The sequence below is a fragment of the Balaenoptera acutorostrata genome, chromosome 2, assembly GCF_949987535.1.
Source record: "Balaenoptera acutorostrata chromosome 2, mBalAcu1.1, whole genome shotgun sequence".
Classification (NCBI taxonomy): Eukaryota; Metazoa; Chordata; class Mammalia; order Artiodactyla; family Balaenopteridae; genus Balaenoptera; species Balaenoptera acutorostrata.
Window position 1 is genome coordinate 52,478,316 of NC_080065.1, and position 23,609 is coordinate 52,501,924.

General features: G+C 34.2%; 1 protein-coding gene and 1 pseudogene across 8 annotated transcripts in view; both read left to right on the forward strand.

Moving 5' to 3' along the window:
- KIF2A (kinesin family member 2A) overlaps window positions 1-23,609 on the forward strand; it is a 76,977-nt gene that overhangs the window by 41,110 nt on the left and 12,258 nt on the right. For 2 of the 8 annotated variants that reach the window (XM_057539743.1, XM_057539744.1), the window contains 15 exons: window positions 5,119-5,173; window positions 5,529-5,573; window positions 6,172-6,294; window positions 6,859-6,959; window positions 8,733-8,828; window positions 10,504-10,558; window positions 10,948-11,110; window positions 13,866-13,956; window positions 14,056-14,119; window positions 14,702-14,793; window positions 15,153-15,295; window positions 15,612-15,816; window positions 16,556-16,666; window positions 17,705-17,772; window positions 22,010-22,160. In XM_057539743.1, coding sequence (XP_057395726.1) covers window positions 5,119-5,173; window positions 5,529-5,573; window positions 6,172-6,294; window positions 6,859-6,959; window positions 8,733-8,828; window positions 10,504-10,558; window positions 10,948-11,110; window positions 13,866-13,956; window positions 14,056-14,119; window positions 14,702-14,793; window positions 15,153-15,295; window positions 15,612-15,816; window positions 16,556-16,666; window positions 17,705-17,772; window positions 22,010-22,160 — 1,563 coding nt within the window. Of the gene's footprint in view, window positions 1-5,118; window positions 5,174-5,528; window positions 5,574-6,171; window positions 6,295-6,858; window positions 6,960-8,732; window positions 8,829-10,503; window positions 10,559-10,947; window positions 11,111-13,865; window positions 13,957-14,055; window positions 14,120-14,701; window positions 14,794-15,152; window positions 15,296-15,611; window positions 15,817-16,555; window positions 16,667-17,704; window positions 17,773-20,843; window positions 20,958-22,009; window positions 22,161-23,609 lie in introns of all 8 variants that reach the window. The other 6 variants (XM_057539745.1, XM_057539748.1, XM_057539749.1 and 3 more) reach the window with 4 other exon arrangements.
- Window positions 424-3,215, forward strand: LOC103012299 (poly(A) polymerase alpha-like; annotated as a pseudogene).

The following is a 23,609-nucleotide window of genomic DNA, read 5'->3' on the forward strand; positions in this document are numbered from 1 at the left end:
ATCTGTGAAACCAGAATAGCAATAATAATGATGTCATAGGGTTGTTGTGAAGATTAAATGGATTAATACATATAAGGTCCTTAGAACAGTGCCTGGCTCGTTTTCATTCCTGAATATTTTGGGGCAGTGGCAGGATACTCATATTAAAAAAACTTGAATATTGATGGCACTAGTGGTAGTTTATCAGAAGATAATTTTAGTTTTTCGTCATTTTTTTCCCTTTTTTTCATTTAGTTTTATATTATTGTATGTCTACCTACTTATGTTTAATTAAAGGAAGCTGAGGCCATGTTAGGACGAAGGGGAAGGAGGAGAAGTGCTTAAACATCCCCCCACCCCGCCTCAGTGGATCTTGCCCAGGATGGCAGCGGTTTCGGGGGTGTGGGGGGGGGGAGTGACTGGGCGGTGCCAGTGCAGGAGACGATGCCATTTCCAGTTACAACGCAGGGATCACCACAGACACAGCCGCCACAGAAGCACTGTGGCATTACCTCTCCTATCAGCTTAGCAGCCCCCAAGGAGACTGACTCCCTGCTTACACAGAAACTGAGACTCTGAAGCCCTCTGGCGTTTTTGAAGAGGAAGAGGAACTTTCTTTTTGAAGAGGAAGAGGACTTTAATTTTGGGAAAATTAAATAACCTGGTAAAAGAGTGGATATGAGAAATCAGTGAAAGCAAGACTCTTCCACAATCTGTAATTGAAAAGGTTGGTGGAAAAAGTTTTACATTTGGATCTTATAGATTAGGAGCATATACAGAAGGTGCCGATATTGATGTGTTGTGTGTTGCACCAAGACATGTTGATCGAAGTGACTTTTTCACCTCATTCTATGATAAGTTGAAATTATAGGAAGAAGTAAAAGATTTAAGAGCTGTTGAAGAGGCATTTGTACCAGTTATCAAACTGTTTTTTGATGGGATAGAGATTGATATTTTGTTTGCAAGATTAGCACTGCAGACTATTCCAGAAGACTTGGACTTAAGAGATGACAGTCTGCTTAAAAATTTAGATATAAGATGCACAGGAAGTCTTAACGGTTGCAGGGTAACTGATGACATTTTACATCTAGTACCAAACACTGACAACTTCAGGTTAACCCTGAGAGCTATCAAACTGTGGGCCAAACGCCACAACATCTATTCCAATATATTAGGTTTCCTCGGTGGTGTTTCCTGGGCTATGCTAGTAGCAAGAACTTGCCAGCTTTATCCAAATGCAGTAGCATCAACTCTTGTACATAAATTTTTCTTGGTATTTTCTCAATGGGAATGGCCAAATCCAGTCCTATTGAAACAGCCTGAAGAATGCAATCTTAATTTGCCGGTATGGGACCCAAGGGTAAACCCCAGTGATAGGTACCATCTTATGCCTATAATTACACTGCCATACCCACAACAGAACTCCACGTACAATGTGTCCGTTTCAACATGGATGGTCATGGTTGAGGAATTTAAACAAGGTCTTGCTATCACAGATGAAATTTTGCTGAGTAAGGCAGAGTGGTCCAAACTTTTTGAAGCTCCAACTTCTTTCAAAAGAACAAGCATTATATTGTACTTTAGGAAGTGCACCAACTGAAAAACAATGCCTAAAATGGGTGGGCTTGGTGGAATCAAAAATCCGAATCCTGGTTGGAAGTTTGGAGAAGAATGAATTTATTACACTGGCTCATGTGAATCCCCAGACATTTCCAGCACCCAAAGAAAATCCTGACAAGAATTTTGCACAATGTGGCTGATTGGGTTAATGTTTAAAAAAACAGAAAACTCTGAAAATCTCAGTGTTGGTCTCACCTATGATATTCAGTCTTTATAGGCAAGCAATAAACAGCAAGATGTTTGAGGTGGACATGAAAATTGCTGCAGTGCATGTAAGAAGAAAGCAACTCCATCAACTACTGCCTAATCATGTGCGTCAGAAAAAGAAAAAGTGTTCAACAAAAGGTGTCAGGTTGACACCTCTGAATGGCAGCAGCCTCGACTTGTCTATGGACAGTGATAACAGCACGTCTCTGCCTTCACCTACCAGTGCTGTGAAGGCCAGTCCATTGAACAGTTCCGGCAGTTCTCAGGGCAGCAACAGTCCTGCTCCAGCTGTAACAGCAGCATCTGGGACCAGCATACAGGCTACTGAAGTTTCTGTGCCACAGGTAAATTCCAGTGAAAGCTCAGGGGGTACATCAAGTGAAAGCATTCCTCAGACTGCCACACAACCAGCCATTTCATCACCACCAAAGCCTACGGTCTCCAGAGTTGTTTCTTCAACACGTCTGGTAAACCCACCACCAAGACCTTCAGGAAATGCAGCAACAAAGACACCTAATCCTATAGTAGGAGTCAAGAGGACATTCTCACCTCATAAAGAAGAGAGTCCCAAGAAAACCAAAACAGAAGAGGATGAGACAAGTGAAGATGCTGTTTTGCTTTGAGTGGACATGATAAAACAGAAACAAAGGAACAACTTGATACAGAGACAAGTACAACTCAATCAGAAACCATTCAGAGTGGGCTTCCCTGGTGGCGCAGTGGTTAAGAATCTGCCTGCCAATGCAGGGGGCACTGGTTCGAGCCCTGGTCCGGGAAGATCCCACATGCGCAGAGCAACTAAGCCCGTGTGCCACAACTACTGAGCCTGTGCTCTAGAGCCCGCGAGCCACAACTACTGAAGCCTGTGCGCCTAGAGCCCATGTTCCGCAACAAGAGAAGCCACCGCAATGAGAAGCCCACGCACCGCAATGAAGAGTAGCCCCTGCTCACTGCAGCTAGAGAAAGCCTGTGCACAGCAACAAAGACCCAACGCAGCCAAAAATAAAAAATAAATAAATTTATTAAAAAAAAAAAAAAAAAAAAGGAAACCATTCAGACAGCGGCTTCTCTGTTGGCCTCTCAGAAAACATCCAGTACAGACCTTTCTGATATCCCTGCTCTCCCTGCAAATCCTATTCCTGTTATCAGGAATTCAGTAAAACTGAGATTGAATTGGTAAAAACAACCTCAGGGGTCCATAAACAATATCTGCCAACTCAACCTGTTGTCTTCAAATGCTAAAAAAGGAGAATGGAGGGTACAAGACCAGACATGACTGAAAATGGATTTAGGTTTTTTTTGTGACCTCCCTTACTGGGCTAATCAGCACTTGATCAGAAGTCCAGTTTAGTATGTGAAGCCAGGAGTACTGTGATTATTGTGTTAGCAACAGTTGCATTAACTATTTCAAAAAAATTACTGCCTTTAAAAAAAAAAAGCAAAAAAACTCAAGCTGTATTTGTATTCATAATTGACATCTGGACTGGGTTTATGTTTGCTGCATTGTTTGGAAAATTTGCAGTACAAGCTGGCATAAGAATTCCTTATTCTGATTATGCACTTTTATGTATTTTCTTTTTATTAGAAAGTAGAACTAATTTTAGATTTTCAGCTTGATAGATTTTCATTTTTTCCTGAAGAATTTCCTTTACCATTAGTTTTCAAATTGGATGCCATTGTGCAGTGGTGTACTGTTGTACTTCAGAGGAAGGATAAGAATACATTTAGTTCAGTCCCTATGAGGTAGCTGTAACCTTTAAAAATGAAATGTCAACTCTAGGGTATATATTTGACATTGAAAGAATAATTAGGAGATACTTCATTTTGATGGGGTCATGATTAAGAAATGCTATATTGGTTTTATTTATAGAATTGTTTAGAGTGCATACAAATCAGTGATCAGCCAGCGAATATTTTTCTTTGAACTTGTTAAAGCTCCACATTCTTTTGCCTTCAGTATCTTGTCTTTGAAACAAAGGTTTTGCTCCCTCCCCGTTCTTTTTCTTTTCCCCTTTTTGCTTGTATGCATAAGGTAGGACTTCTTTCTTAAAAAACAAAATGCCAGTATTTTCTTAAGCCATGATGTGAAACCAGTGACCACATGGCACAGAACACTAAATTTTGGTCCCATGGCTGAAATTTTAGGGTGACTAAAAATAATGCCTGTGAAACATGATATCTATCTTGGATGGCCATTTGATCTCTAAATATGAGGAATTTTGTACACTCCACAGAACTCCTGTCTATAGTAAAGTTGATTTTCAATTTGAAACATGTGGGCAAAAAGGCATTTTCTCCAAGAATTTTAAACAAATTTTTATTTTTAAATGGTTGACTAAAATTTGTTAGTAAATTTTACATGTAGAAACATTTAAAAATCATTTCTAGCAAGCACTTGACATCTAGTCAGCTCGCTACTCCTTGTTTCATTTTGTTTTATCCTATCAATAAATAATTCCACATAAGTAAGCAGCAGAGCATTCATCTTTACAGAATATGAGGGATGCCAGATGTTAAGCTTAGTTATTCTTTCTTAATCTGGACAAAGCAAACCTAACAGATTTTTCTGGTGAGCATGTTTATGAATCCTCCATTGTGCTCCGTTCTATCACACGTGCATTTTTCATGTTAAACTGCAATTACTTAAACTCTTCCCCATCCTTCTAAATTAATTTTCCAAAGTTGGAGTGTAGTCTTTTCCCCCTTAGACTATGCATTAATTGCGGCTTTCTTTTCACCATACTTTGTAATGTCTAGTATACAGTACTTCTACGTCCCACATCTTTGCTCTGCACAGTCACCTTGCCCTTCCTCCTACCACCTAGGAAGAAAAGATGGTCAGACTAACAGGTGAAGTCTACAAGGTGTCTGTGTGTTCTGTGTAGCTTCAGAGTTAGATTGAAATTGCCAGGTACAGATTTAGTCTTGTCATTTTGTTTACACATTGGGGAAAAAGAATTCAGTTTATTAAACATTTCATGTAACTGCACCCAAGTTTTGCCAAGCTGGGAACTTGGACCTTTTCTGTGTAGTGACTTTTTAATTCTAGTTTTCATAACTTGGAGATCAGACTGTTGCTTTCACATAATGTACGTAGTGTCTCGTGACTGGAGTTTGCTTTGTTTTATAGTATCTGTACTCCTTGTATTTTTCAAGAGCTATTTTGTGAGCAGATGATGTATTTCTCCATTGAAACCACAATAAAAAAAAAAGCAAAAAAATAGATAAATAAAAATAAAGGAAGCTGATTATGATAGACATATATATGAGGAGTAAAGAGAGAAAGTAAAATGAACATTTTCTCTTTTATAGAATCGACGGACTGTGGCTTCTATTAAGAATGATCCTCCTCCAAGAGATAATAGAGGTAAAAATTTACCTATTAATTTTGCCTATTGCCCTGACAAGGTAAATCAAAAGTAAATATTACCCTTGACATTATTATTCATTTAAACTTTACATGGCTAATTTTAAGATTGATATCATCTTGATTTCCCAACACAATAATGTCGGTGGAATAAAGAAAATGATTTATAAAGGTATGTGATGAATGTGAAACTCCATGATATATGCCATTTTGAGGTGTCTTATTTACCCAATAATTTTTCAGATTTGAGGAGAGTATTATGAGAAAGAAACGAATGGGGAAGTAGTCGGTTAATTGATTTCACAAGGGTAAATTTAATCATTGTGACATTTTTACATTATTTTCTGGCTTACAGACTTTCAAAAAGTGTCATGGGTAACTTTGAAGACAAGTCGAACAGGTATCAATTGCAGTTAATTTCAGGTCTCTCATATGTTTTCAGCTAGGTGATATAAAGCACAGTTAATTTCTTTTCTACTGTTCAGAATGGTGAGCAGTTCAGAATGGTCCTTTCTCATAGGGATGTTTCGTCTGTATGTATGGATGGTGAGGCAGGACAGGTGTAGGTATTAGAGGAAAGATTGGAGGTAGAGGGAAAGCCCTGCACTTTCAGCACTATTCTTTGAGTCTTGTGAAAATTTATATTTCTTTGTAAAATGTGATATTTATATTTAACTTAATATTGCTTTTTCCACTTTTGTAACATCCACAGTGGGAAATTCTCTGTTGAGGATTTGCATATTTGACAAGCAAAGAGTGGGATTTAGAACAAAAGGAGGGTTGAAGGACTTTTACGTTTTTACTTGCTGTATTTCTGAATTGTGTAAGTTTTTCAAAATGAGAATGTGTATAAAATCTGTATTTTGCACACTTACTTTTTAAAAATTATTATTTAAAATCAAGCTTGGCTTTGGTTTTTATAAATTATTCAGATTGAGTTTTGTTTATTGAACAGAATTGATTATTACGTATATTTTAAAATTTTGTTTCACTTTCAGTGGTTGGTTCTGCACGTGCGCGGCCTAGTCAACTTCCTGAACAGTCTTCCTCTGCACAACAGAATGGTAGTGTTTCAGATATATCTCCAGTTCAAGCTGCAAAAAAGGAATTTGGACCCCCTTGTATGTAAATCATGTATCAAGGATTCAGTCATTTTAGGCATACATGTATTTTCTCTTGGTCAACTTTATAAGTCCCCAAATTACAAACTTAATTGCAGATTTTATTTTACCATTGTGGAAAATTTTTTTTGTTGTTAGTTTAGTCTGTTAATTGGGTTTTTAAATGTATGTTTTGGAGGAAACAATTTATAAATATAAAACTATAACAATGTTTCAGTTGCTTTGAATTTAAAATTATGGCCAGATAATTTTGACAGATGTTATAAAAGAAATTCTTATGCTTCTTGATCCTTTCCAATTCAAAGATCTTTGATTCTAAACCAAGAGATGACATGTATCAATATGTCAGAGTCATTTTTCATGACTCTTATTTGTATATTGTCCTGTTCCTAGCTTTGTTAAAGCAGCTCATAAGTAAAGTTCACATATTTGTCATAGGCATGTTTTGTCACTGTGTACCTTTTTTTGGTGTGTGTGGTAAAATTTCATACATAAAATTTTTGTGTATAAGTATGGTACTCTAAAAAGAAAACTAGGCTTCTACAGCTCATCTGTTTCTTCCAGCACGTAGAAAATCTAATTGTGTGAAAGAAGTAGAGAAATTGCAAGAAAAACGGGAAAAAAGGAGACTACAACAGCAAGAACTTAGAGAAAAAAGAGCCCAGGTTTGTAACAGAAACATATTTTGTTTATGCACCAACCAAAGATTAGACTGTGTCAGTGAAAGTGATTGGCTTATCAAAAAATAATTGAGGCATTCATTTAAAGATTTCAATATAGTTCCTTAAATTGATATTGAGGAATAATATAAACTCTTGGGGAAATAAGTTATCATAACAGATTTTTTACTACATAAACCTTTCAAGTTTTAGTGGGTACGTGTTAGTCCTAAAGCTTGTTCCTTTTTGAATAGTAAGCCATTGTGTTACAGAATTCTAATGGATGTATAACATCGAGAATAATAGGATTTTGGCTTTTTAAAAAGGACTAAAAATACATTCAGAAAAACATCAAGTTAAGGTATATGGTTATACTATCCATTTTATCGTTTTTCCATGGTTAATAAGTTCAGCATATCACAATGAAAAGGTGGAAATTCGTTGTGTGTTGATTTATACTAGATGTTGAGAGTATCTCTGATGCGCCCCCCTTCTCACATTTCCTTTAGATAGTAGCAAAACTTTACCAGCAATGGGAAAGTTGCATAGAAGACTGGTCTTTCATCTCTCTACAGGTCTTCACATATTAGAAATTCTGCTATTGTACAAATAATTCCTGCATTGTGCTTGTATTGTATCTATTATATTCTCAGAACTTGTTTCCTGTAATAAAATATCAGGATTGTTTCCTTATTTAGGAGTATGTTCAAATGCCCTTAATCATAAAGATGTTGTGTTGTGGAATTGTGGAATCAGTATAATATTCAACCTGAATAAATCAACTTATATCTGAAAGTGACCTGAGAATGACCAGTTGGGTTTTGAAATGAATAATGCTTGTATCTACTGATACTTAGTACAGATGCCACCTGGTGTTTCCTGTGGGTACTTCATAATATTTTTACATCTCTTTGTGACCTCTTCTTTACATTCTGCTTCTCAGTTGACATAGTTGGTGTTATTTCCCAAAAGGTTAATTGAAAGTATGTTACATTAACAGTTTTGAAATTTTGTTGTACTCAAAGCAAGTCTGCATATAGTATATGGGGAAAAGAACCTGACCTAAAATGTTTAATAATTTATACTCATAGCTAGGAGAGGCTGTTAACTGTTGCTATTTGTATCTTAATCTGAATTTTCTCAGTTTTGAAGCAAAAAAGTAAATTGTAGTTAGCATGTAGTAATTTGAATTTTAAAGATTTTAAAAATTATCTTGGCTTTGGATTCCTTTAAATTCTATGTCCTATTGATTTGGGGCTGTATTATACCATGCCTTAGTTTTTTTTAGAGAGTCAGTAATAATAGGAAGTGAACATAGATGAATCCATAGTTCTACTTTGCTGAAACACTGAATTAGGAATTGGGAAGAAGAATCTGATTAAATGCATTTTTCTAAGAATTTCAGCTTTTCTAGAGTTCTTTATTGATGTTTAGGATGAACACTGTTTTTGTTTTGCTCAATTTTCTAGGATAATTAAGGTATACATATAACATATTTGAAATAGGTCAAAGGTGGTTTTAATAAGGAGTATTTGGTTTGGCGTTAACAGAATGCATGTTGACTAACAGAATTGTGTTTTTAATATGAAAGTGATTCCTAGGCATACTATTAATCTTGAACTCTGAAACTATATCACATCTCAGGTTTGAGTTTGAGCTTGGCTGTTACAAATGACAAAACCTATTTAATTTTAATTTTCAAACCATATATAACATAAACGCAACAAATACTACAGTATTGTAATTATAATAAATGATGAATTCTCTGTCTTCTTACAGGATGTTGATGCTACAAACCCAAATTATGAAATTATGTGTATGATCAGAGACTTTAGAGGAAGTTTGGATTATAGACCATTAACAACAGCAGATCCTGTAAGATTCTTTGTAAACAGTTGCTCTGGAACTTTTTATGCTGTAAATAAAAAACATGTTTGATACCCCCTAAGTTAATACTGGATTTAGCTCTGTAATTTTTTCTCTCTTTATGGGTACTCCTTCTCCATATTTTGAGAAGATCAAGAAACCATTGGGAATTCCCTGGCGGTCCAGTGGTTAGGACTCTGAGCTCTTACTGCCAAAGGCTCGGGTTCAGTCGCTGGTCTGGGAACTAAGATCCCACAAGCCACATGATGCATCCGAAGAAAGAAAGAAAGAAAGAAAGAAACCACCCACACTTACCCTTATTTTCTCATTATTTCCCATAATTTGATATGTTAGACATGCTTCTCACAAAGATAATCCACTTCAAAGCAAAGCCTCTGTGTCCTTGGTAGGACAGAGCAACAGTCAAGGATGATGTCAGAAGACCCAGTTTCCTTTCTGACCGTCACTTATACTTTTATCTCAATTCCAAGTTTGTTTCCTCTTGGCTTGGGCTGTAGATCCCACCATCATTCCAACTTACTACTAATTAATTTGTTATTTTTAAATAATTGTTACTCTGGCTTTTAACAATAAGTGATGGTTGTTGAGGACTGCTGTAAACCAGAAATCTAGTGCTTGAAGAATGTTCTCCTGTCTTATGCAACTCCTTTCCTATTGAAGAATGGGAATTTGTTGGACAGGGAATACTTTTGTGAGTAATTTGTATTTATGAAAAATAATCCATCTGATTATTAATAATAATTAATAATCCTAGTGTATACAGAATACATTATAGAATGTAATGCCTGTGTTAAGGCAGGTGTACTATATACGATTTAATAGAGTAGTTCATAACATTTGCATCTCATATATTTTACTCCTTGCTACCCTTTCATTTGTTTAACCTACATCTGAGCTCATACTTTATGACAGTGACTGGAAAACTTTTTCTGAAAAGGGCCTGATATTTTTGGCTTTGAACCATATGGTCTTTGTTACAACTACTCAATTCTGCCTTTGTAGTATGAAAAGCAGCCATAGACAATACATAAATGAATAGGTATGGCTGTTTCAGTAAAACTTTACAAAAGTGGGTAATGGCTTGGATTAGGCTTTCAGGCTGTACTTTGCCAATTCCTGCTTTATATTAAATATCATAAGAAGGCAAGTATTGGGAACATTAATTTTATGAAAAAATATTAATGTCTAAGAATTGGCATATTATAAAATTATTCAAATTATTTTGGCCAGTAATCTTCTGAGAACTGTGTTTCTTGTCTACAGCTAGTTATCTTTGCCAACAATTTTCCCTATAATCTATCTGAAAATATGCCACTTGGTAGGAAATTTTACTTTTGTTGTATACAGCACATCTTGAAGTGAATAAGGTAGCTTATTAACGTGAACCTATTGCTACTAAGAGTGGTAGTGTCCTCTACAAAGTTATTTCCTAGTGGTTTACCAAATGACAAAATAAGCGAGTTTCCATTATACTTAGAATTTTTGAAATAATTGTGTCTGATGACTATTAAAATTTCTGCAAGCTAATTTGTTTTTTAAGCTTACTTATCCTATTTATGCTATGCATAAATTTCTAAAACCTCGGGAGGAAATATTGCATAATTAACTTTGCAGTGTTTTATATACCACTGATAATCACTGGAAAAAAATATTTTATTTCTAGATTGATGAACATAGGATATGTGTTTGTGTAAGAAAACGACCACTCAATAAAAAAGGTATGCTTATTGAGCTCTAATCAAGGGTTGATTTTTGACCTGTTTGCAATTTATTTTGTTAATAGCAGAATTAAATTGGTTTGGAAGAGTTAAACGTAAATCATTTCATTTGTACATAACCATTATGCAGATTTCTATGGTTAGGTCTGTTGCTGTGTTACTGCTCTAAGAATCTTTGCCATTCCTGGCTTTACAGAAATCTTGATTCTTCTTTTTTTTTTTACTTTGTTGTTGAAATATTCTGTTTACTTGAATGGCGTATTTATGGGATATTTATATTTACAGGACTTACTGCTTTTATCGAAATTCTTACTACTTAAAATAATTTTTGTGCATTAATTCAAATGCTGTGAAAATTACTGGGCACTGATTTTCATTTATTCTTTTAGAAACTCAAATGAAAGATCTTGATGTAATCACAATCCCTAGTAAAGATGTTGTGATGGTACATGAACCAAAACAAAAAGTAGATTTAACAAGGTACCTAGAAAACCAAACATTTCGTTTTGATTATGCCTTTGATGACTCTGCTCCTAATGAAATGGTTTACAGGTAGGTAAATTTGTTTTAAATCAGAATTTTGTTCTTATACTGTGTGTTCACCACCACCACTGAAACTTACGTTGATCTTGGCCTATCTCTCCAGAGGTGTAATATCCTTTTCTTTCCCCCTGAGTTTAAACAAATAAGAATATTTAATAAACACGATAATGAATTTTAACACTTGTTTTCTTTAATGCTCCCCAAATCAGTTTTCATTAATGATTAACTTATACACTATATAACACACCATATGTATGGATAAGAAATTTCTAGAAAACATTTTCTGTACCTCTAGAGATGGGATGTGGGTATTTTTTGCTTTTTGATCTCTGCAGTAGTGAAGAAATTTGAAATAACTGTTACACATCAGTCACTTATTTGTCTAAATCTTTATTTAGCACGTATGGCCACTTAAGGAAAAAAAAGTTCTGTAAATCTACTTGCATTTCCCTAGTTTTATCATCTCTAAGCTTTGGAATAGTTTTAGTACATGAAATTCTTGTATGTTCACATGTTCAACTTACAAACAACTCAAACTTACATGTATTGTGCATTGATATCCCACATTTTTATCCAAATTTAGATTTTTTTTTTTTTTTTTTTTTTATAGCTGTGGAGTTTTTAAGATTTATTTATTTTATTGATTGAATGATTGATTGTTGTGTTGGATCTTTGTTTCTGTGCTAGGGCTTTCTCTAGTTGTGGCAAGCGGGGGCCACTCTTCATCGCGGTGCGCGGGCCTCTCACTATCGTGGCCTCTCTTGTTGTGGAGCACAGGCTCCAGACGCGCAGGCTCAGTAGTTGTGGCTCACGGGCCTAGTTGCTCCACGGCATGTGGGATCCTCCCAGACCAGGGCTCGAACCCGTGCCCACTGCATTAGCAGGCAGACTCTCAACCACTGCGCCACCAGGGAAGCCCCAAATTTAGATTTTTATACATAGTTTGTAAACATTTACTTCTCATTATTTAACAGGTCAGTTTTAGCAGCATTGTTGTTTCAGTCTATATTAAATTGTCTCGGCAGTTACTTGAATGCTATGTTTCATTGCCCTTTTATTTTATAAATTTGACTGGAAAACAGAAAGTTAAAGGGTTAATAAGAATCCTAAGAATTGAAGATGTTATAAATGAGATAAGACCAACTCCACTGGTCTTAAGCCAGTAAACTGGGAGTTCAGCTGTAAAGAAAGAGGACAAAACTAAAGAACATGTGAATGCTAGATAGAGGTATTGTGAAAAATTTGTTTTAAAAGGGAATTATAATTATAAATTGTGTATTTTTTACCTTTTTGAGAACTGAGTCCTGTCCTCCCCCCTCACTCCCTTCTCTGCTTCTACTCCTGACTCATAAAATATGTCTGTCTGACTTTTATAATCATTTTCAAGAAATCACTATAAATAAAAGTATGTTTCTGTGTATGTGCTAGATTTAGTAAACATTTTGTGTTTCACCCTGTATTTATGCTTCTTAATTTTACCAATATTGATTCTCTCCCCTTTCTCTTATCCTTAACTTTTATGGATTGAGAAGTTAGGCTTTTTTTTTTGTCTGATCACTCTTCAGACTCATTTCCAGTTCTTTCTGATTAGAACTTTTTTCTGCTCCTTTTGTTCTGTACTTTCTACAGTTGTGCCTTTAAAAAAAAAATCAATAGAGCTGTATAAAGTGTTCTACATACATTCTTTTGAAGCCTGTGCAAAAAGTAGATTTGTTTTCTATCATGCTTTTAGGGCTCTGCTCAATGAAGTATTTTTTTGTCCCTCCCTACCTTTTTATTTTAACTCCAGCAATGATTATACCAATACATAATATTTGGGCATCCTTTTCCTGAATCAAGACTATCAACTCAGAATTCATTGTCTTATAAGCATAATTTATATTTACTTACTCACATTCAAGGAAATTTTACCACTTTTATACTTGTTTAGATCATGTTTTTGTACTTTTTTTCCCCCTCTAGCTTTTCTGTATTGAGATTACCACTCTTGATTCTGTTTCTCTTGAAACCTTTGATACTTTTTTTGGGTTGGGTTGGGGTTTGTTTTTTTATTTATTTATTTATTTATTTATTTATTTATTTATTTATGGCTGTGTTGGGTCTTCGTTTCTGTGCGAGGGCTTTCTCCAGTTGCGGCAAGCGGGGGTCACTCCTCATCGTGGTGCGCGGGCCTCTCACTATCATGGCCCCTCCTGTTGCGGAGCACAGGCTCCAGACGCGCAGCCTCAGCAGTTGTGGCTCACAGGCCCAGCCGCTCCGCGGCATGTGGGATCCTCCCAGACCAGGGCTCGAACCCGTGTCCCCTGCATTGGCAGGCAGATTCTCAACCACTGCGCCACCAGGGAATTCCCCTGGGTTGGGGTTTTTAGTTTTGGTTTTAGTTTTCATATCTGTCCTACTTGTCTGGCTGCTATTACCATATTTTGTTGTTATTTTTTAAAACTTTCCTACTGTCTTCTATATATTATGTCTTTAGCTCAGTTACTATCAGGTTTTTTTCCCTGTCCATTATTATTGTGGCCATTGTCTATTTCGGAATTATTGCTTGAAAATATGCTTTAAAGAGCTTTAAGCAATTCTAGGACATGGATATTTAAAATTTTAACTCAGTGGGGTCAGTTGTGGCCTCGCAGTTGATCCCACTGATTTGTTAAAAATCTTGTTGTAAGATTTGCTTATAATAACACTTGATATTAGTTTTATTGCTTATTTGTTTAATTTAAATATTAACTGTATGTTCTGACTGGTGCATTTTATTTTTAAGGTTTACAGCTAGACCACTAGTGGAAACTATATTTGAAAGGGGAATGGCTACATGCTTTGCTTATGGGCAGACTGGAAGTGGAAAGACTCATGTAAGTAATTCATTACAGTTACATCCTGGTATGAAGCCAGTTTATTTTCCTTATATCTTAATTCTAAGACCTAAATTCTATTTTCTTTTTAACATATAGACAATGGGAGGTGACTTTTCAGGAAAGAACCAAGACTGTTCTAAAGGAATTTATGCATTAGCAGGTAACTCCCCTTTTTGCATATCATGTATAATATTCTTCTTGAATATTATTCAGGTGGCTTGGAAATAAGATTTGGGAGTATTGTCCAGAATTTTAAGGGTAACTAATGCTATACTTACTATATATTGTGTCAGTTTTAGATTAGTGGACTGTTTTGAAAAGAAATGTGCTTTGGGGGCAAAAATCTTGATTATGTTTGTGTTGTAATCTGGCACATTGTTGGAGCTTAGTGTTTGTTGTTGAGTAACTGCTTTGTGAAAAGTTTCCATTTGGTATGATTATGAAAGTAACCTTATTATGACCGCCTATAATTTTATGCTATTTATAAAGATAAGTAGTAGCATTCTCTTCTTGGATATGAAGGAGAGTGGCCTCTAAACTTTAAATGTAGAAAAACTATTACTACTTTTTTTTTTGGAAAATTAATATCCACTTTAATCTTCATTTTTATTATTGATACTATCATTCTAGGTAAACATTAGTTGATTTGAATTGCTTTTTAAAAACAGAAAATTTGAATTGCTTTTTAAAAACAATATTTGTTGCATCTTAATAAATTTTCTCCATATGAAATTATTGACAGCTCGAGATGTTTTTTTAATGCTAAAGAAGCCAAACTATAAGAAGTTAGAACTTCAAGTGTATGCAACCTTTTTTGAAATTTATAGTGGTAAGGTAAGTGGAAACTTAAAAAAAAATTTTGTTTTTTAGTTCTTTAAATTATGGTTAAAAAATGCATAACATAAAATTTACCATTCTAACCATTCTTAAGTGTAGAAGTTCAGCAACATTCACACTGTTGGGCAGTCATTGCCACCACATAATTGTTATATGTATTTGGAATATTTTGTTAAAGTTCTGTGTATGAGATTTTAAAAATTCCCTTTGAAACTCTTTAACTTCAGTATCGATCATTATTATTCTAATAACATTATTACTAGAATTCTCTGAAATAATTTTCAGACTCTGAATGACTCATTTTTATAGAACTATTCTTTTTTTATTTTTAAAGCTAGCTTTCTTTTTTTTTTTAGGTTTTTGACTTGCTAAACAGGAAAACAAAATTAAGAGTGCTCGAAGATGGAAAACAGCAGGTTCAAGTGGTGGGATTACAGGAACGGGAGGTCAAATGTGTTGAAGATGTACTGAAACTCATTGACATAGGCAACAGTTGCAGGTAGCTCTCATTTTAATTAAGAAAGCGAAACAGTTTCATGATCAGTTTTATATACTTTGCATATAACAAAAGCAAAGCAAGGATGTTATTCAACGCATTTTGGACATAAAAATCATTATTCACAAAAACTTTTGAAGTATGCCAGATTAAATTGTAGTAATCTGGTTATGTTTGTGTTGTTAATTCAGAATGTCTCTTTTGTATTTAAATAATAAAAACTGAATAGTTTTTTCTTTCTTTTTTTAATGAAAATATTGTGGTTTGCACATATAAATTGAACTTTTTACATATCAGAATGTTCTTAATTACATTGTAGAACATCCGGTCAAACATCTGCAAATGCACATTCATCTCGGAGCCATGCAGTGTTTCAGATTATTCTTAGAAGGAAAGGAAAACTACATGGCAAATTTTCTCTCATCGATTTGGCTGGAAATGAAAGAGGAGCTGATACTTCCAGTGCAGACAGGCAAACTAGGCTTGAAGGTGCTGAAATTAATAAAAGCCTTTTAGCACTCAAGGTAAATAAAGTGCATTTAATTGTGAAAAGTCTTTTACTTTTGACTTCATTTTTGTTTACTCAGTTACAAAATTATAGTATTTGTTTTTTCTAATAAGTAAGAGAGGTTATCAAAATTTAGTTGCTTATGTTTGCAGTTATAGATTTATATTGTACCCAGAAATTTTCTTTGCACACATTATTTATTCTTTTTAAGGTAGATAAAGATCTGTTAGTTAGCAGGCCAATTCCTACGCTGCTTAGGGAGATTCCAGAGGGCCTTAATCATTAATCAGTCTTTTTTCTTGAAGGAGGGCAAGAAACCACAAAACTGAGCTAAGAAAGTTTCTCAGAAAAATGTGGAATGGCTTTCAAAAAGGCCACTATTATATATCTTCCTTGACTAGCAAAGCAAAGACAGCATTCTATTTTTTTCTTTTGTAGTACCACTTTAAAAGTTTAACTTTTTACAGTTATCCTACTGCCTGTTACTTCTAAACACTAATCATAGTCTCCAGAAGAATCTTTTGGAATTAATAAAGTAGTCTTTTGGATTGGGTTTTTTTTGTTTTCCAAATTTCATTTTCTTGAATTAGGATTTATGGGAACATTTCTACTATGCTGTAAACCTCTTAATAGAATTTTCAGAGCTGATTAGATCTTAAATGTTAGGGTTATGGTAAGAGATGTTTTAAATATGTTCATTAAGATTACTCTTTATAAGAAGTAAAATCTGTGAAATTTGCTTTCTTAATTTTCAGGAGTGCATCAGAGCCTTAGGTAGAAATAAACCTCATACTCCTTTCCGAGCAAGTAAACTCACTCAGGTGTTAAGAGATTCATTCATAGGTGAAAACTCTCGTACCTGCATGGTAAGTTTGTTTGTTTGTTTGTTTTGTTTTAATCTTAAATGAATAATTATGTAGTATATATGGAAAAATTTAAAAAAATATTAATGACAGTCATTTAAAGTCTATTGTGAGAGATATAGTGATACTTGAAAATGTGGTCCCTGCCAGTCTGATAGGATTATATTGTAGTTATAATGCATTCTACTAATTCCAACATCTGAGTCTTCTTGAGATTGGTTTTCATTGATTTCTGTTTTCCTTGCATATTGGTCACACTTTTCTATTTCTTCATATATCTAGAATTTTGGATTATATAATTTTCATTATGAATGAATATTTTATGGACACTCTGGATTCTGTTATGTTCTTCTAAAGATTATTGATTTTGTTATTGTTGTTGTTATTTTAGCTGGAAGTTAACTTAGCTGAACTCCAAACTCTTGCCCCCCCAGCTGTGGGCATCAACTGACCTTGAAATCTCTGTTTAGCTCTTTTAGACTTAGCTATGTTTCTTGCAGTCAACCTTGTGTGTACTCTTAGTTCAGGGGTCAGCCAGAGATTTGGGTAGTATAAATATATATGTAGAATATGAGTTTCTTCCTCTGTGGTTATTTCTCTTCTGGGACAAACTTCACTTCCCAGCTGCTATGGTGCCTACCTCCAAACTCCATCCTTTAGTTTAACCAGTGAAACTCCAGATTTCTATTGAAGTTTTAGTTGTCCTGTGTGACAGCAGCAGAGTTTGCCCTTAGGCAAAAAAAGTTATCAAAAGTAGGGGCGGACAGTCACTCAATGTTACTCCCTTCTTCTAGGTGTTGACCTCCATTTTCTGCCTGATATTTGATCATTTTGTGGTGCCGTCAGAGTTGTTTATATTTTAACTGGAGTTTATAATTATTCTTTGATTATGGGTATGAGATAGTGAATTATCTTGGAGCTAAGGTATCATTAATAACTCTTTTTTTAGATGACCATATTAAAATTAGACCTGACTGAGCCATATGTCAGTATTGTCATCATTTATAACATTTTCTTTACCTTTGCATTTTTCCCCCATAGATTGCCACAATCTCTCCAGGCATGGCATCCTGTGAAAATACTCTCAATACATTAAGATATGCAAATAGGTATGAAAAATGGTTATTTATTTTGAAGTTTGAAGGGAATAGAACAATATATGGTTTGATTTAATATCTGGTAGGGTAAATCTTACTGCACTGTTCTTTACATTTTCAAAAAAAATTTGCATGTTATTCATTGAAATGATGTCTAGAATCATTTTGTCATATTCTAAAAATAATTGGAAATGTGTTGTGTAATTTGGGAAGACATATTTTTAGTAGAATAGGTCTTATAATCATAGAACATGATTATATTTTTCCATTAACCAAGTTATATTTCATAATATTTTACTATATTTAAATCATGAAAATTCTTATTATTATATTAAGGCTCAAAAGTAAGTGAGTATCAGGAGCCAGTCCGTATTTCTTAAATTGTTTTGCATATGCTGAAAATTATTTCTGATAATCTTAAATATTATACATGGGGAAGCTAGGGTTTAAGTAGTGATAGCACAGTTCTTTCTGGTGTTCTGTATGGGTTACATTTTATTATTTACGGCAATAGTGTTACAAACTTTAATAGACCACTGCATTATTACAAATGAGAGGACAAAAAGCGTTACACGCTATTAAAGCAACTTATTCCTTATAGTCACAAAATGCCCTTGGAATTTTGGATTGTAATAGGCCTGTTTATATTTGTTCCAGAGATTTGTTCCCATTGCTCTTGTTTTGAATGACTATATATATAGTTTTAAATTTGTATTATCACATACTGCATTTGTGATTTTAACCTAGAGATAAAATTCCTCTTTGTATTCCATTTCTAGTGTGGAGAATCTCTTAATTTTGCTAAACATGAGTATTTGTACTATTTTTTTGTTTTAATCACTATGGAAATTTTATTTTTAATCTTTCATTAAAGTATGAAATACATACGCATACAGAAAAGTACCCAAAACACAAGTGAATAATTTAATGAATATTTACAAAGTGAAAATTCCTGTCATCAGACCAGGAAATAAAACATTTCCAGTCCCCCAGAAAATTCCCCATGTGTCCCTTTCTGATCACGAATCCTGAATTGCATGCCTAAATCCATTAATTTCTACCCCAAGGTAGCCATTGTCCTGACTTTTGTGGAATACATTTCTCAATTTTCTTTCTCTGTTTTTAAAAATAGTTTTACTACCTATGAATGTATCCCTGAACAATATAGGTAGCTATATTTGAACTTCACATAAATGAGATCATACGCTTTGTTCTTTTGTATTTTGCTTTTGCTTCAACTAAAGAGATTTTTTAAAATCATCAATAAAAACTGTTGGAAAGTATAAAATTATTGACCTTTCGTAAAGATATTAAAAATAATATCTTTTAAAAATAATTGAACTTTATTTTTAAATTTAATACCCTTTAAACTTTGAATTATAAGATTCTAGCTATGAACCTTTATAGTACTTTTAATCATTCTTTGTAGTGAACATTTTTGGTATTTTGGGGTTTTTTTCATTAATTTAAAATGCTTCTTGTTTCAGAATTGTTCATGGGAGAGATGAGGAACAGCTTAGTGTAGTAAAATGATTGCCATGTTGTAGAATTAAAACCCTCCATGTCTTCAGACTTCTGGCTGCAAAGGAATCCCCCTAATGTGAAAATGCTGTATCTGGTTATTCCTCTAGTTCATTTAGGTCCAAGTAAAATATTTTAATTTATTATCATGTAATGTGATTCATTTGCAACCATTACTAACCATCTAGGACAAATAATTCTGTCTTTTATTTCCATATCTCTAGGAATAAAGATTTTCAACCTCATTTGATAGCTCATTTGAGGAATATAATTCCTGCATATAGAATAGTTTAGGTTGGGCAAGAGAGCTTTGAATAGAGGAAAAATGTGTGCTTAGGGGCTAATAGGTATCTAAATTAGGAGATTCTGAAAGAATAAGTAATGGGGTTGGGAGTAAAAAGAGTTATTAAGTCAGTATTAGAAATTTAGGTTTGTCAGCACGTGTGTAAATGAGCTTTCCAAAAGGATAAAGGCAAAGGAATCTGGTATTGAACCTTTGAGAGTAGATATTACCAATAGGTCAAAGAAGGATTCTAAGTAAAAGAAATTATTAGTTTGATCTATATGACTATTTTTGATGTATAACAATAGTAATTTCATTTAGTTTAACCTAAGAGAAGTAATGAGAAAAACAGAGAATATGGTTAGTATACTGAAGTGTTTAAACATAAGGTTTGTACTCACAGCTAGGTTTGAACCTCAGTTATGCCACATTCTCATTGAATGAACTTGGGTAAGACACTTTATTGCTCTGAACCTATTTCTCATCTGTAAAGTGGTGATAATATCACAATATTGTCATAATGATTAAATAATATAATGTCTAAAAAATATTAATCATAATATCTGATATATAGGAAGTGATTAATAAATATTGCCTACTGTTATGAAATGGGATTGGCCTAAAGAGGACATAGGGAGTCACAAAAATTGGGTCATAAAAGCCATGATTTAGTTAAATATAACTGTAAGAGACATTAGCGAAAGCAATTTAAATTCCATTGCTAAAGGATTTTTTTCACCATGGTTCGTCACCTGAATCACCAAACACAGAAAATTATCTGAGTGACTGTTTTCTCAGTTTGTTCAAGGATTGCTTTATAGCTAATACCATTCTAGGTGCATAGGAAAGAAGTTAATTCATTATAAGCAGTGTATGCCATTAGGACTTAATTCTCTTGTGTCCTGTTTGAAAAGACTGCAAGCGTGTTGAGGACTCATTAATGCTAATAAAATATTCATGGTATTGACTACACAAGGAAATTAGACATGAGTGGTCATGTAGCTAAATACAGGGCATTTCAAATTTAGGTGATGGACTCGTTAAACTTCTAGAAAGATCATGAGAAAAGGAAGGACTATGGAGTGGGGAGTCAATAGAACAGAGGGGTTCAAAAGCCTCTTCACATTGATTATTTTTAAGATTGTGTAAATACATTGTCATAACAGCATTCACCCTTTTCTAAACAAATTAAACTGAGTACTAAATGCAAACTTGAAATGTGCATTGCTGTCTTTACAAGAGCATTTTCTTTTAATTTGTTGCTGTTTTGGTGCTGCAGAGTAAAGGAGTTTGGAATTAGTCCATCAGACATTCCCTTCTCACAGGGTAGTGGCAGTCGCCCTGATCTCTCTCCTTCTTATGAGTATGACGACTTTTCTCCTTCAATTACCAGGTCTACTTCATTCTATACATAAGATGTTTATTTTAATAGTTTCTTTTGGATTGTGCTATGTATAAATGTTTTATAGCATTTACTTTCATAGCATATACTTCTTTTGTCCTGAGCCATTTTATTTTTCATTTTCATTTTGTTTGGCAGGTGGTGGTTATACTGCATGATCTTCATTTTTATGTACTTTATTAATTTGCTTTAAAATGTTGATTTAGAATTCAGGCTTCCTTTTCCCCTCATATTTTTAAGGATGATGTCATCTTTGCATATTTACCATTGAAGGATAAACTGTCTTATTTAAAATGAAAAGTTTACATTCTTTCTGTCTGCAAGGAAATCACAAGGCTCCTCTTGACTTAAAAAGTGTACCCTCTCCCAAATATGTAAATTGAAGTTTAAGGGGTAAACTTTTTTTAATGATAGAACTTTACAGCTTATAATCTTTATAGATAAGAAATATTTCACATGTAGCTATTTTAATTGAGCCTTCTAACTACCAAATCTGCAAAGTGTATTAAATTCTTTGATTTTGGGGGACTTCCCTGGCGGTCCAGTGGTTAAGACTCCACGCTTCCACTGCAGCACTGCAGGGTGCGCAGGTTCGATCCCTGGTCAGGGAACTGAGATCCCGTGTGACGCACGGTGCGGTCAAAAACAAAAACAAAAACAAAAAAAACTGATTTTTGACTGTGATTCATTTATTGATCTAAGTGACATTGCTAGCATTTTTCTGTTCAGCAATTTAATTGCAACAAGTGTCTCTTATTTATTTTGAAATACTGAATCTGCATACTTTGTTGATTTCTCAATTTGTTATGCACAGTAGTTATGTTTGAAGTAATTGTAAAATTATATACCTAAGTAAATTCCTAAAGCTTCACAGCTAAACATACCTTTAGTATATCCACAGATTTCAGTTAGATTTGATCTGGAAAGCTGACATCATCAATATTAATATGTTTATTGAATTGCTTTTATATTAAATAGGTTGATATTTCTTGTTCCTCTGCATGAGTCTTTGTTAATTATAGATACCTCTTATGTGTTTATAGGGTGAAAGAATTGACTGTGGATCCAACTGCCGCTGGTGATGTCCGTCCAATAATGCACCATCCACCAAATCAGATTGATGATTTAGAGGCACAGTGGGGTGTGGGGAGTTCCCCTCAGAGGGATGATCTAAAACTTCTTTGTGAACAAAATGTAAGTGACATAATATAGTTGTAATTATCTAATCTTAGTCATTTCATCCATAGCAGAATAAGTGAAAACTATCATCTAAATCAGGGATCAGCAAACTACAGCCTATGGGCCTGCCATCTGTTTTTACAAATAAAGTTTTGTTGAAACATGGCCCTGCTCATTAAGACCAGAGGTGACAAAGATTGTATGGCTCACAACCCCAAAATATGTACTAAAGTTCACTCACCCCTGATCTAACTATTCTTTTTTCCAGATTTTATACTGATGTTAAAATTTGGGGATTTTTAAAGTAATACAGGGAAAAAACAAGTTTAAGAATTGTACATACAATATATCACATATAGAAAGCTTAGAAACAAGATTATGGACTCATGCACATGTATTAAAAGGATTCATGAACTGTATCAAAAATGGAAAAAATCTGACATTTGTTAAATCTGGTTGCTTTCTGTATTTTTGAATGTTTGGTGAAATTTCATAAATTTAAAATTTTGATTCCCCTGTTGCTTAAAAATAATAATATGTGCCCACTGCATAAGGACAATGAGGTATAAAGAAAGAACAAAAAAGCACAAACACATTTTCACATAGTTATTTAACTTCATTTTTTAAATGTATAATCTATATAGTTTTGTATCGTTCTTTTCCCACTAAGAATCCTGTAGTGGCATTTTCTTATAATGATAAAAGGTAGCATTTATTAGTTGCTTACTTCATGACATATATTTGCTAGGCATCTTATGATCTGGTATAGTCCTTACAATTCAGTGTGGTAGGTACTATAATTATCCCTGTTCTTAACTTGACTAAGATCATACAAGTAGTAAGTGCTGAAGCCCAGCAGGATTGAAATCTGGGTCTTTCTTATACCAGAGTGAAATCTTAGGTCAGCTATATTGATTGCTTGCTGCAATAAGATATTCTTTGGAAACAGTATAACTTAATGTTTTTATACTTTCCAGCAGGTATTTTAAAGTCCAAAATATTCTAGAGTAAACAAACGGATATCCTACTTTTTGTTATCATGTTTCAAAATACTCTACAAAGTAGGACTCAATGCAGCAGTTCTCAACCAGGAGTGACTTGGCCCCTCTCCAGGGAAAAATGTATGGAGACATTTTTGGTCGTCACAGCTGGGATGGTGTTGCTAACATCCAGTGGGTTGAGGCCAGGGATGATGCTAAACATCATACAATGCACAGGGACAGCCTTCCTCCTCCCCCCAAAAATGTCTGTAGTGCCTAAGTTAAGAAACCTGGTTTAAAATAAGAGTTCTGAACTTTGAACCATAGAGGATAAAGAACTAAAAATGAAATCCTGGCGTTAGTCTATCCCCTGTCCCCAAAACGTTTGAAAGAGACTGCAGTTGCTTTTTAAATCCTTAAAGCAAAAAAAAAAAAAAAAAAAAAATCCTTAAAGCAAACCCTGCATTGCTCCTAGACACAGTGC